Source organism: Oryza sativa, chromosome 1 (genome assembly GCF_034140825.1).
Source record: "Oryza sativa Japonica Group chromosome 1, ASM3414082v1".
NCBI classification, from domain to species: domain Eukaryota; kingdom Viridiplantae; phylum Streptophyta; class Magnoliopsida; order Poales; family Poaceae; genus Oryza; species Oryza sativa.
Window position 1 is genome coordinate 28479113 of NC_089035.1, and position 14164 is coordinate 28493276.

General features: G+C 49.8%; 1 protein-coding gene and 1 long non-coding RNA gene across 2 annotated transcripts; one reads left to right on the plus strand and one right to left on the minus strand.

Moving 5' to 3' along the window:
- Positions 1–5266: 5266 nt before the first annotated feature.
- LOC4325271 (uncharacterized) lies at positions 5267–8228 on the plus strand. The gene has a single exon (XM_015780064.3). It carries the CDS (start codon positions 5304–5306, stop codon positions 8100–8102), a length of 2799 nt encoding a protein of 932 aa, XP_015635550.1. The 5' UTR covers positions 5267–5303; the 3' UTR covers positions 8103–8228.
- A 4036-nt stretch (positions 8229–12264) lies between these two features.
- LOC136351319 (uncharacterized) lies at positions 12265–13315 on the minus strand. The gene is made up of 2 exons (XR_010734330.1): positions 12748–13315; positions 12265–12635 (listed from the first exon to the last, which is right to left on the minus strand). It is a non-coding gene; the product is annotated as an uncharacterized lncRNA (long non-coding RNA).
- Positions 13316–14164: the final 849 nt, after the last annotated feature.

Below are 14164 nucleotides of genomic sequence, written 5' to 3' on the forward strand. Positions count from 1 at the left end.
ACCGTCTTAAATTTGACTTGATCAAACCCATGGCTAGATAACCGACGTCATCACCAAATAGATAAATCAAACTCACCAGACTTGAAGAGAACCTTTTCTTCCTTGTCATCTTATGAATCAAGCTAATAAATCCAACATACACGCTTTCCAGCATTCATATATTGAATTCCTGATAATCTAAGAAAATTCACTATTGCCTTGTATCACCCGAAGAAATTACCACCATAGCGCTTACTCTCCTCCTTCAGTGACGCAGATTTCATATATCCCCATCATGCAATCCCCGCAGATCCTGGATATACCCCTGTACTGCCAAACAGCCCGTTGACGCCCTCAACGTTTTCACCCGCTGTTGCTCGGGACCTTCACCTGTACAACTACTTGACAAGTCAAACTACCACCGTGCTGTCTTTCTGTCGAGCCATCGCTTTGACTTAACATGCCCATCTTGCTACAGGAGCTTCTCTGTACATAGCATGGTTCTATAAACCAAGTCTCTATGCACCATCAAATGACATGCAACTTACTCAGTAATCACGTTAAGCCACCAGTGACCCAAACCGAACAAGCACATTAAGGTCAATGACTAGTCAACAACCCTAGTACTTGAACCAACCGGACCACCGAACCCACCTTTTTTTCAGAAAAAAAAAAAGAACCGCTCGGTTTCTATCCTTGGTCAAAGAAAACCAGTCAACAGGAAGTCTGGAGATCAGATCGATCCCCTTCCTTCCTCGCTCCTTTCTACTCGCCTTCCTCAGCCCAATAGCGCCGCTGCCCAGCGCCTATCGCGCCCTTGCCGCGCCGCTAATTCCTGCCAACCGTCGAGCACTGGAGCCGCGCCGCCTCACCGTCCTCCACGCCGCCACCGAAGACACCGCCGCCGATTACGTCGGTCGCCTTGACGCCGCCGCCCGCCTCCCTGCGGGACCTTGCCGGTGAGGGCTAGTGCCGCCGCCACCATGGGCTTCCCGCCGGTGAGGATGCCGACACCCACGAGAGGCTGCCCTTCCCCGACACAAGAGCCTACCGCCCCTGACGCCGGTGTCTGCCGCCTCCTCCTGGAGCCGGCCCGCGTCGAGCTCCTCCATGACATGTACTGCTGCTCGCCGAAGCCATACACCGCCGCCCAAGTTCGTCGCCAACAAACCACGCTGCCCACGAAATTGATTTCGCCCTTGCCTTGTGATTTGCTCGATTGCATGTTGCAATCCCGTGGAGTCCCTTTGCTGTAATTTTGGGAGATTAATCATCCGATTTTGAGTCCAAATCGAATCCTCCTCGTCCCCCTTCCGTGTCCGACGCGGTATCCTTCTCGATCTCTTCATGTCCGACGCGGTATCCTTCTCGATCTCTTCTTTGTCGTGTGTATTGAAGCCGAACCTGTGCTCGACTCCTTTTCTACCACAGCCTCTCCGAGTCGAGTCCTGCATGAAACAAAACGGTTTGCTACTACCAGCACTGCTTCTGTCTCCGCCGCCGGCTCAGCCTCAAAACCGCACACACCGCCGTGATCCTGACCTCCAAGCTGTTAGTGATATGCCCTAGAGACAATCATAGAGATGATTGTATCACATACTATGTTTACATATTTATCCGACATTGTTTCTTGAAATAGATAACTCCTTATTGGTTAATGAATATGTGATTCTTTCATGAGACTCTTTATGTTGTTTGTTACTATTTCTAAAGGTTCCCTGATCAAATATCATATGTGGAACAAATATGTTTATATGATTAGCACATGTATTAATTGATGATCATGTCTCATGAATCATGGTATAGAGATACCAAATTAATAATGTGGACACATGTTGGTGAACATGTTGTTGGATAGACCCAACATGAGACACTGCAAGAGTCATATGTGTTGTGTCATCAGTGATCTCATTGAGTGTTGGTGTTGAATCCTTAGACCTGAGATTATCATGGTTCTCAACATGTGTAGTAGCTTACTTAGGGACTGCTAAACGCTACTCCGTAATTGGGTAGTTATAAAAGTAGTTTTCGGGTATGCTATGAAACATGTAGTGGGATATGAATAATCAAGATGGGATTTGCCCCCTCCTATGGAGAGATATCTCTGGGCCCCTCAATGTTGTAGATTATGGAAGTGCATGGCCATGCCAAAGGTGATTGAGGAGTCAATCACAAGTTATATAATCTATCAACAGGTTCGAGTGAATGATTGAGCTATTAGAGGATGGCACATATCTAGCCTTGAGCTTAATCGATATCGTGAGGCAAAGGGGTTCATACAAGTATACACTAGAGGTTTAGCCGATATGATCTTTATGTATGCCCGGTGGGTCAATACGTTCTGCTAGGGGCCGCTGTTGATGCATGGACCGAAAAGGAGTTTTCAGGTTACAGCCGAGTATATATGAACCTACAGGGTCGCACGCTTAATGGGTCGGAATAAGGGGATTGGATGGAGATCCAATATGAGCTTACTTCGGATAGGGATCCGAATAGGAGTCCTACGGGCTTTGAAGGCCCGAGTGATGGATCCTATATATTCGTGAGAGGTGTGACCGGCGGAGGCATTGCATCACGTGAGAAACCCTAGCCGTCACTTCCCTCCCCGAGCAAAACCCTAGTCGCGCGCGAGTGCTAGCACATCTGCGTGTGGCGTTCCGTCCCTGTACGTGTGGATACCGGTAGAGGCGCCGCTGGTTTGCGGTGCTGATCGGCGTGAGAGTACGGCGAGGAGAACGCACGAGGAGGAGAAGGTCGAGCCGGTGCGATCGACTACTTCCTCTACATCAACGCGTGCTACTTCGCGAGAGTTCCTTCGACTTCTCAGCGTCTTCTTCCGCTGCACAGCGCGTCGAGTGGTAACGATATATGATCTAATACTTACATGGTTCCTGGTTTACACGATAGAAAATTTTGATTTATCCTATCGTAGCCTACGCATATCCCAACACAAGCTTCACGTACCCCTAGCAACGTCCTGGTTCCAGATCAAACGCTTCTCTGTTCTGCCATCCATTGCATGTACGCTACTAAGTAGCAATCCCCCATGCAGTACCTTGTCGTTAACACCTCCAAAACAGCCTGTAGGATCCACCCACTCCGACTTCCGATTGAACGCCATCAATCTAGTCACGAGCCAAAGCCGACAAGTCGCATGCCGTCTTCCCAGCCACCAAACGACCCAAGCGCTACATCTAGCCATCTCCCTGTCGAACGCAGCTCATTGAAAGGCCCAGGCCACCCCGCCAAGAGTGTTCGATCCACCGACCGAGAACGCCGATCGCCTCCAGCTTCAATCAACGTGAGCATGGGGCCCCACGTCTCCCTGTTGAGAGTAGCTCACCGGAAAGTCCGGGCCACCCCGCCCGAAGTGTCCGACCCACCGATTGGATCGCCAATCGCTTCCGCCGCCATCAACCCGAGCACCACGTCTAGTCATCTCCCTGTTGAAAGCAGCCATCTAATGGTTCAGACCGCCGCCTAAAGTGTTCGATCCACCGATCAAATTCCGTTGATCACCGTCGTGCTCCACCTTGCGCACATGTCCCTCCCTAGACATAAACCGCGAGCGGCGCGGTGTGAAGTACCTCCATCACGCCTCTAACATGGATCTCCCGCAGGCTCTGATACCACTTGTTATAAAACCAGCCCCGAAATCGACATCGGTAGCTAAACGCGGAAGAAAATGCCATAGGAGATCCAAAACGATGACGACACCGAGGCACGATATTTGATAACAGAGTTCAGCTAAGCCCTACATCTCCGGGGCACTGATTACGGGCGCTCCTCCCCGATCCAGCATATTACAGCGTATCAGAGTTACAACGACTCACGGCCGGTCGCCGCCGGCAGCTGCTCCCTCTCGCTATGCTATGTCGCCATGCGGTTACAACAGGCACGCCCCTCTATTTATAAGAGATCCTAGGATAGAGTCCGACTCATACTCTATTCCTATACCTACTACAACTCCAAGTTCTAAACTGTAACCGACTACGTACACATATTCGACACAAACTCTAACATATATTAATCTATCTTATTGAATTTTCTGAATTTTTTTCATAATCGTTTGGATGATATGCAAACAACGAGTTGACGTTTTCTCGAGAGTTTAGAATCCACTCCCCGTACTGAACAAGTTGTTTCTGAGTTTGTGAGTGAACAAGTTGTTTCTGAGTTTGTGAGTGGTCTCAGTGTCTTGGGCTGTGTAGAGTACTTCAGTAGTAGTAGATAGCTGGTCATGTTAATGTACACGCTGGTGTGTGTGTTTTAGTCTTGTTAGAACCAAGAACAGCCTAATCTTTATCATGCTTGCTAATGAAATAAAGTTTATTTGTTTTATGTTGGCTTAACTCACTGTGAATGTGGTGACGTCTTTTTCCTCTTGTGCTCACTTGCCAAATTGAGACTTAGAGAGAGCCACAGAAATGACGTGATTGACGGCAGGGTTGTTGGACGGCAGCCTTTCTATCGGAGAATTGGGTATATCTTTTCTTTTACGCTTATACTTATCAGTAAAAATTTAAATTTTTAATTTTTAATTTAGAGTTGATTTTAAAGGTTTTTTTTATTGAAATTTATTTTTCAGCTTTCACTTTAAGATCGCTAAGAACATGTATATAAAAGTTTTATTTATAAATTATTTTTCGTTTGTAAATATGTCGTTTGACTTATTTAAAAATAAGTGAAACAATGGGGCCAAAATGGGCCTGGCCCAAATTGCGGGAGCTTACGCATGTTGCCCAGGCCGTATCATCAGTGATGCACACTGTAGAGTGTAGACGGTACACTTTCAAAGTATTAGCTTGACAAGTGGCAGAATAGTCAAATCACCTCTTTGCTGGAGTAGGACTGCTTATCAATTATCAAGTCGAAGTTTGGCTATTGGGTAGTTTCGGCGATCCATCAGGAACGTGCCCACCGTAACACCCGAATTAAAGAGCATCCACCATCCTTAAACTCCCCACCCTTATCAACTTAATCCATCTGGAAGTATCTCAAAAGTTAAGATTCCATTCTCTTAAAAAAATGGCTAAATCCCACGTTTTCGAAAAGAGCATTGCATCGGAATCGCCATTTAATTGCATCAGCATTGCTGAAGAGAAGGATAGTGCCATATGGTTCAAAAGGGCTTTGACGTTTACTTTGAAGTTGGTAAGCATTTACGTTAGCTACTTGCAAATCCAAGGACCAACGGCGGGAAGCAAGCGTGTTTCCGGGCGTCTTCCGACGACGACGGCAGACAACGCCGTACTATTTAAATGTCTCACCGTGGGCGCAAGGTATCGAACTTGCTAGCCTCATCCTCCCTCGGTGTCTCTCAGATGGCGGGGCTAACCAAGAATCGTAGCACCTCTGCTTGCCGCCTCTGCTTCATCCTCCTCCTCGTCCTATCCGCCACCACCACCACCCTCTCCACCGCGCTGTCCGGACCCTACTCCTCCCGGTGCGCGTCCCCGTCACCAGCTGCCGACCAACACACCGGCGTGGACGACGCCTCTGCGCTCCTCCGATCGTTCCGGATTACCTCTGGCATCTTCTCCGGCGAAGGGGCGGAGACCCTGTTCTCCCCTCGTTCCTACTACTCAATCGTGGGTCAGCACTCGTTCACCGACAGCTTCGCCAGGCGCTCCTTCTCCCTTCTCCCCCACGCCGTGTCCCGCACCACCGAACCCAGCGTCATCCACCTCACAGCCACCCTCACCCTGTTCGGCAGCCGCGTGCAGTTATTCGAGAGCGACCTCACACGTGAATCCGCGAAGGAAGGACATTCCATCTCCTTCTACCTCGACGGATACTACTCGTCCGCAACCACGCAACTCTGTATGGTCGGCAAGGGGAGTGACCTTTCCATTGATGGTTCAGTGAAACATTACATGGACGTCGCTCTCCGCCTCCGGATCCCCAGCATTTCCAGCCTCACCGACCCCTTCGTCACCGGCATCCTCGAGGGCGCCGACTTCGAGCCCTTCTCCCTCCTCACGTACGCCGAGGGGAGCAGCTACAGGTACAGCGAGAACACATCCTGCCTGCCGCTCCCGGTGCCGGAGGCCGCTGCTGCCGCGCGGCGGGCCATCCAGACGACGCCGGACGGCAACTTCTCGTGCGACACTCTCAAGGCGCGGCTCGCCGCGTCGTACCGGCTGGAGTACGGGCGCGCGCACGCGGTGAGCTTCCCCTCGCTGCACGAGCCACGCCTGCACGTCAACCAGCTGCACTGCACCGCGGGCGGCGCGGTGCGAGCGTACGCGGTGTTCTCCAACGACACGGCCAACATGTGGGGATTCAGGGACTTCTTCTCGTCCCAGGAGGCGGCGGTCGTCGCGGACGGGCACTGGGACAGTGACACCAACCGTCTCTGCCTCCGCGCGTGCCTGGTGGCGCGCTCCTCGCCGGCGACGCCGTCAGCCAGCACTGAGCTTGAGGTGCGCGAGTGCGGGATCGGGATGAGCTTCTGGTTCCCGGCCGTGTGGACGGTACGGGACCGGAGTGTCACCGCCGGCGTGCTCTGGAACGCGACCCAGCTGAACAGCAGCGACAACCACGCAAGTGTAGGCTCCGACGTCGCTCTGATAACCGCGTCGAGCTTCGAGGAGTGGAAGGGTAACCTCTCCGACGTGAACTACAACTACAGCTTCACCATGCTTGAGGAGGCCAAGAAGCATTACCTCAAGACCGGGCCGAGCGATAGCAAGAAGAATAGCAAGGGTTCGTTCCCGGGGAACTACTCTCACTCATACCGTGACTTCCGTTTCCCGTTCTTCTTGGAGGGAGAAACAGGGTCTGGAACCGCCTACCCGGTCGCGATCGGCTCGGCGATGGTCGACGGTGACAGGCTGGCTGCCGAACATTCGTTCTCACGGCACGCGGCGGCGCAACTTGAGCAGGGTACACTGGTGAATGTCAGCTATGGTGTGACGTACTACGTTGCACCTAAGAATTGGTCTTCCTTTGGCCAGCTCAAAGACCGGTATATCAGGGCAGAGGGTGTTTACGATCCTACCACGGGCTCCCTGTGCATGGTTGGCTGTGGAGAGCTGAACGGCTCAATGGACTGCCAGATATTGATAACCGTTCAGTTCAGTTCGTTTGGTAATGGTACGGGATTCAGCCATGGCAGGGGAAGGATCAGCAGCCTGAGGAATAGCACCGACCGTCTCTACTTCCCAAGGAGGGATATTACCTTATTTGGCATGTACTCGCACGAGGTGTCCAAGTCAATCTGGAGGATGGACACGGAGACCGTCGTGGTGGTGATCTCCACGACGTTGACCTGCGTCTTCACCGTCCTGCAGATCCTCCACACCAAGAGGAACCCCAGTGCGGCTGCTTCCACATCGATCACCATGCTCGCCGTCCAAGCCTTGGGGCTCGTCACCCCTCTCGTAGTGAATTCCGAGCTCCTGGTCATGAACAAGAGGAGGCAATTGGGTGGGCTCGACGGAGACGGGTGGCTCCGGCTCAACGAGCTGATGCTGAGGGTGCCCACGCTGATCGCCTTCGCGCTGCAGCTGCGCCTCCTTCAGCTGGCATGGTCCGGCCGGACAACGGCGGCATGCAGCAGCGAAGGCGAGACCTCGCCGGCGCCGGCGCCGGCCGCCGAGAGGAAGGTGCTGCGGACGTGCCTGCCTCTGTACTTGCTCGGAGCCGCCGTCACCGCCGTCGTTCACGTGGTGAACGTCCGCGCCGCGAGGGAGGCGGGGCTGGTCGATCGCCGTTTCGCTCCGGCAGAGGTCACCACGCTGTGGGCTGACCTGGCGTCGTACGCCGGGCTCGTGCTGGACGGGTTCCTGCTGCCCCAGGTGGTCTTCAACGCGGCGTCCGGCTCGAGGTCGAGGGTGAGGGCGATCTCGCCGTGGTTCTACGCCGGGGGAACCGTGATCCGCGCGGCGCCCCACGCGTACGACGCGTTCAGGGCTGTGAGCTACGCGGCGACCCACGTATACGCGAGTTCGCGCGATGACTTCTTCGGCGTCGCGTGGGACATCGTTGTGCCGTTGGGAGCGGCGTTGCTGGCCTTCGTGCTGTTCTTGCAGCAGCGGCTTGGAGGTGACTTGTTGCTTCGTTCAAGGAACAGGAGGAGGCCGTGTGATTATCAGTTGGTTTCCACTTTCCAAAGATAGCTCAATCTCAGTAGAAAATCGAGAACGCAGGCACTCAATCGGAATGAAGCCTGTCAGATGTTGAGATTATGGGCATATAATGATTTAATTTATTCCATAAATAAATCATGACATTACAGATGAAAACTAGCATGAACGCATCATTAGATCTACACATGTAAACTACGCAGAATAACATGAACAGATCAAATATGCGCAACATATTGAACACGTACCGAGGTGACGAAAAGACCGGCTGCTTGGTCGAAACTTTTCGCAGGTGTCTACGAAGGCACGAAACACGCGAGCGAAGAGGAAGGCGAGCCGTCGCGAACGAACAGGGAGCAGTCGCGCGAAGCGCTTCCCAAAAACCTTATTGCCGCCTTCTCCCGGTGCAGGACGTCAAAGGCAGAGGTTCCGGAGACCTGCTCTCCCGATCGCTGGTGCACGCCGGCGAGCGGGATGGAGTAGTCTACGAGCGACGGTGCAGTTCAGAGTAGGAGGCAAACCCTAGATTGATTTTCGCATATCCTGCGTGAAGACGGCGGGTCGGTTTATATAGAGAAGGGTCGCTTGATCAGGGCGCCCGCACGATCTCTACTGCGCGTAACCGAACCGGATAAGTCGCGCGTAACTTATCCGGACTCCACGCCGTTTGCACGCACCGGATTTTTCGGAACGTTTCCAAAACAAAAACGAATCCGAATTTGCAGCAAAACAAAACTGCAAAAGGAGGCTGCATCTGCGCAAGGGTGAGGAGCCAATTTTTCGGACCATTCGACGCGTACGTCGTGCACGCGCGCCGCCTGCCCTGCCCTGCCCTGCCAGGCCAGGCCAGGCGAGCGAGCGCGCACGTGTTTCCCCTCTTCTCTCCACCACACATGCTTCAAGTGGTTAGGAGGGCATCCTCCCTTTTAAGGAGGTCCCCCTCTCCTAGAATAAGCAAGGTGGTACTAAACTCCACATGCATGCCATCCCATGAGGTGGGCTTTTTGTGATTTTCCAAAGAATTAATCTTCGAGTGGGCTAAGGCCCATTCATTAATTCCAACAATCCCCCACCAAATCTCAAAATCCCACTGAGATTTGCCTTTTCCAATGTACTGTTTATATACCAGCGGTTCGATGGAGACCAATTAAGGTTGAACATCCACCTAGAACTCCAAGCTACACTTACTCACAACTTGAACAATGGACTACGCCTTGAATTGCAAGTCTTGTGCAAGCAAGTTTCACTCAAAGTCTTATCTGGTACTAGACCGTCTGTAGACTACCCCTCGGGTGGAGCGTATAAGTCATACTCCTAGGTCTTTAGTAAGCTTCCTAGAAGATTCACCCAAAATCTTCATAGACTGCGACCAACAGTCAAGCTCACAAAGGTGAGTTCTTTCAAGAATGCTCTGCAGGACAACATCTTTGCTAATTAAAGCCAACAGAACTCATTAAGGCATAGCCAACCTGCCTTGCAGCTCACGAGAGTATATGCATCTTCACTTGGAGAGGGTATATATATTGGTACTCTCCTATAGTTTATTAATGGTTTGTTCTTCCCAGGATCTAATTCACGGGATCTCCGATCACATAGACTGGGTTACCACCATAGTATAACTCACATGGGTCTCAAACCCATCTCCTTCGATGCATTGTCTATCACATTTCGTGATAGTCCCTTCGTGAAGGGATCTGCCAGGTTTCTCGCTATTTGGATGTAATCCAACGTTATAACTCCGGAGTTTCTTAATTTCCTGACAGACTTCAATCGTCTTTTCACATGTCTAGACGATTTCATATTATCCTTAGAACTATTCACTTTGACAATTACCGTTTGATTGTCACAGTTCATAAGATTAGCCGGCACCGGTTTTTCAACAACAGGCAGATCCATTAATAGATCACGCAGCCATTCTGCCTCAACAGTAGCAGTATCCAGTGCCGTTAGCTCTGCTTCCATGGTTGACCTCGTCAAAATTGTCTGTTTGCAAGACCTCCATGAAACAGCACCACCACCCAGTGTGAAAACATATCCACTAGTGGCTTTGATCTCATCCACATCAGAGATCCAGTTAGAATCACTATAACCCTCCAGTACCGCAGGATACCCAGTATAGTGAAGCCCCAATTCCACAGTACCTTTCAGATAGCGTATTACTCGCTCAAGCGCACGCCAGTGATCATCTCCCGGATTAGAGGTAAATCGGCTCAACTTGCTCACAGCAAAGGAGATATCAGGCCTAGTTGCACTAGCCAGGTACATCAACGAGCCAATGATTTGGGAGTATTCCAGTTGATTCCTAGCAATTCTCTTGTTCTTGCGAAGCAACAAGCTAGGATCATAAGGTGTTGGAGAAGGCTTACTATCAATGTAGCCAAAGCGATTCAAGATCTTCTCCACATAATGGGACTGCAAGAGTGTAATCCCATTCTCACCTCTAATTAGCTTAATGTTTAAGATAACATCAGCTACTCCCAAATCTTTCATATCAAAATTTTGAGACAAGAATGATTTAACCTCATTTATCACCTCAAGGTTTGTCCCAAATATCAGTATGTCGTCAACATACAAGCACAAAATAACTCCCTCACCCCCACCATGGCGATAGTACACACATTTATCTGCCTCATTGACTCCAAAGCCTGCAGATGTCAATGTTTTGTCAAATTTCTCATGCCATTGCTTAGGAGCTTGTTTCAGACCATACAAAGACTTCAACAATTTGCACACTTTGCCTTCTTGACCTTCAACTACAAACCCATCAGGTTGATCCATATAGATCTCCTCATCCAGCTCTCCATTAAGAAAAGCTGTCTTAACGTCCATTTGATGAACGAGAAGACCATGTGAGGCTGCTAGGGAAAGTAGCACACGAATTGTGGTCAATCTAGCAACAGGTGAGTAAGTGTCAAAGAAATCTTCGCCTTCTTTCTGAGTATAGCCCTTAGCAACAAGCCGAGCCTTGTACTTTTCAATAGTACCGTCAGGCCTAAGCTTCTTCTTGAACACCCACTTGCACCCCACAGGTTTACACCCATAGGGTTGCTCTGTCACCTCCCAAGTCCCGTTAGCGATAATGGAATCCATTTCACTATGGACAGCCTCCTTCCAGTAGTCTGCATCAGGAGATGCATATGCTTCTGAAATTGACTTAGGAGTGTCATCCACGAGGTACACAGTAAAATCATCACCAAAAGACTTAGCCGTCCTTTGTCTCTTACTCCTTCGAGGAGCTTCACTGACATCCTCCTCAGAGACAAGTTCATGTGTATGTTCAGTTTGTTCTGGTGGTGTGATTGAACTGGGAATTATTTCAGAGGGTTGGTTCGAACCACTATGTGTATCCTTCATTGGGAAAAAGCTCTCAAAGAAGGTAGCATCACGAGACTCCATAATTGTACCAACATGCATGTCCAGTACCTCGGATTTAACTATTAAAAATCTATAGGCAATGCTATGATGAGCATATCCCAGAAAGACACAGTCCACAGTCTTAGGTCCAAGTTTGCGCTTCTTCGTTATTGGTACATTGACTTTCGCCAAGCACCCCCATGTGCGCAAATAAGAAAGTGATGGTTTTCTACCAATCCATATCTCATATGGTGTTTTGTCCTTATTTCTGTTAGGAACTCTGTTTAACACATGATTTGAGGTCAACAATGCCTCCCCCCACCATGCCTTAGGCAGTCCCGCGGTGTCTAACATGGCATTCACCAAGTCAGTCAGTGTGCGGTTCTTCCTTTCAGCAATCCCATTAGACTCGGGAGAATAGGGAGGCGTCCTCTCATGTATGATGCCATGTTCCCCACAAAATAAGTCAAACTCGTGCGAGAAAAACTCTCCACCACGATCAGACCTAAGCCTTTTTATCTTTCTGTCAAGTTGATTTTCAACTTCTGCCTTATAAATTTTAAAATAGTCTAGAGCCTCGTCTTTCGTTTTCAACAAGTACACATAGCAAAATCTAGTAGCATCATCAATGAATGTCATGAAATATCGTTTTCCACCCTTCGTCAACACCCCATTCATTTCACAAAGATCTGAATGTAGGAGTTCTAGTGGTGCCAAGTTTCTCTCCTCGGCAGCCTTGTGAGGCTTGCGAGGTTGCTTTGATTGCACACAACTATGGCACTTAGAACCTTTGACAATGGAAAACTTAGGAATTAAACACATGCTGGAAAGCCGAGACATCAAGCCAAAATTAATATGACATAAACGTGAATGCCAAACATTAGCCTCATCATCCACACTGCCACAAATATGGTTCACAGACTTATTGCAGAAATCAGAAAGAGAAAAGCGGAACAGGCCTCCGCACTCATAACCTTTACCAATAAAATATCCATGTTTAGACACGACTACTTTATTAGACTCAAAAACCAACTTAAATCCGTCTCTAGTCAGACGGGAGCCACTAACAAGATTCATGTCGATAGAAGGGACATGCTGCACGTTCTTCAGCTGCACGATCTTTCCCGAAGTAAACTTCAGATCTACCGTGCCAACACCATGAACAGAAGCATGTGACCCATTCCCCATTAGGACGGTGGAACCCCGTGCGACCTGATAAGAAGAAAACAATGAGATGTCAGCACAAACATGTACATTGGCCCCAGTATCAACCCACCAATTAGTAGATTGATTAACTGAAAAAACAGTAGGTAAATTACCATACCCGCTTCCATCTCCAGTGTTGCCAATGGTCACATTAGCAGACTTAGAAGTCTGCCCTGCAGGTGCCTTCATCCCCTTGCGTTGTGGACACTTCCTAGCCAGATGACCAACTTGGCCACACACAAAGCAAGTCCTCTCATCCTGATTAGGATTGTTGTTGTTCTTCTTCTGCTTCTTGAAGTTGGTGGTCTGCTGAGCTTTGTATTTCCCCTTGCTCTTTTTCTGGGCCTTGTGCACAACATTGGCGCTGGACTGCCCACCATCGCCCTTAGACGCGGCATCTTTTTCCCGAGCTTTCTCCTCAACATCAAGAGACGCTATCAACCCCTCAACGGAGTATTCCTGTCTCTTGTGTTTGAGTGCAGTACCGAAACTTCTCCAAGATGGAGGTAGTTTCGCAATAATGCACCCAGCCACAAATTTGTCGGGTAAGACACACTTAATGAGTTCGAGTTCCTTAGCCATGGTTTGTATCTCATGAGCCTGTTCGACTACAGAACGGTTGTCAGCCATCTTGTAGTCATGAAACTGCTCCATGATATACAGATCATTGCTAGCATCAGTAGCACCGAATTTAGTATTCAGTACATCCCACAACTCCTTAGCGTCGGTCATATGCATATACACCTCGACCAGACGATCGCCAAGAACGCTAAGAATGCATCCCACAAAGAGAGTAGTGGCTTCCTTGAATTGCTTCTGCTGTTCAGCAGTAAGAACTCCTTCAGGTTTGCCAGTACTCACCCAGAAGCATTTCATAGCTGTCAGCCACAGAGTGACCCTGATCTGCCATCTCTTAAAATGCACACCGGTGAATTTATCCGGCCTCAGTGCATCGGCAAAACCAGCCATAGTAAAATCACAGTGCCTATAATAAGGTTTTTGGATTGTTGAGATTATGGGCATATAATGATTTAATTTATTCCATAAATAAATCATGACATTACAGATGAAAACTAGCATGAACGCATCATTAGATCTACACATGTAAACTACGCAGAATAACATGAACAGATCAAATATGCGCAACATATTGAACACGTACCGAGGTGACGAAAAGACCGGCTGCTTGGTCGAAACTTTTCGCAGGTGTCTACGAAGGCACGAAACACGCGAGCGAAGAGGAAGGCGAGCCGTCGCGAACGAATAGGGAGCAGTTGCGCGAAGCGCTTCCCAAAAACCTTATTGCCGCCTTCTCCCGGTGCAGGACGTCAAAGGCAGAGGTTCCGGAGACCTGCTCTCCCGATCGCTGGTGCACGCCGGCGAGCGGGATGGAGTAGTCTACGAGCGACGGTGCAGTTCAGAGTAGGAGGCAAACCCTAGATTGATTTTCGCATATCCTGCGTGAAGACGGCGGGTCGGTTTATATAGAGAAGGGTCGCTTGATCAGGGCGCCCGCACGATCTCTACTGCGCGTA

Excerpts from the sequence above, each read along its gene's own strand:
- LOC4325271 (XM_015780064.3), top strand. The coding sequence starts at position 5,304 with ATGGCGGGGCTAACCAAGAATCGTAGCACCTCTGCTTGCCGCCTCTGC.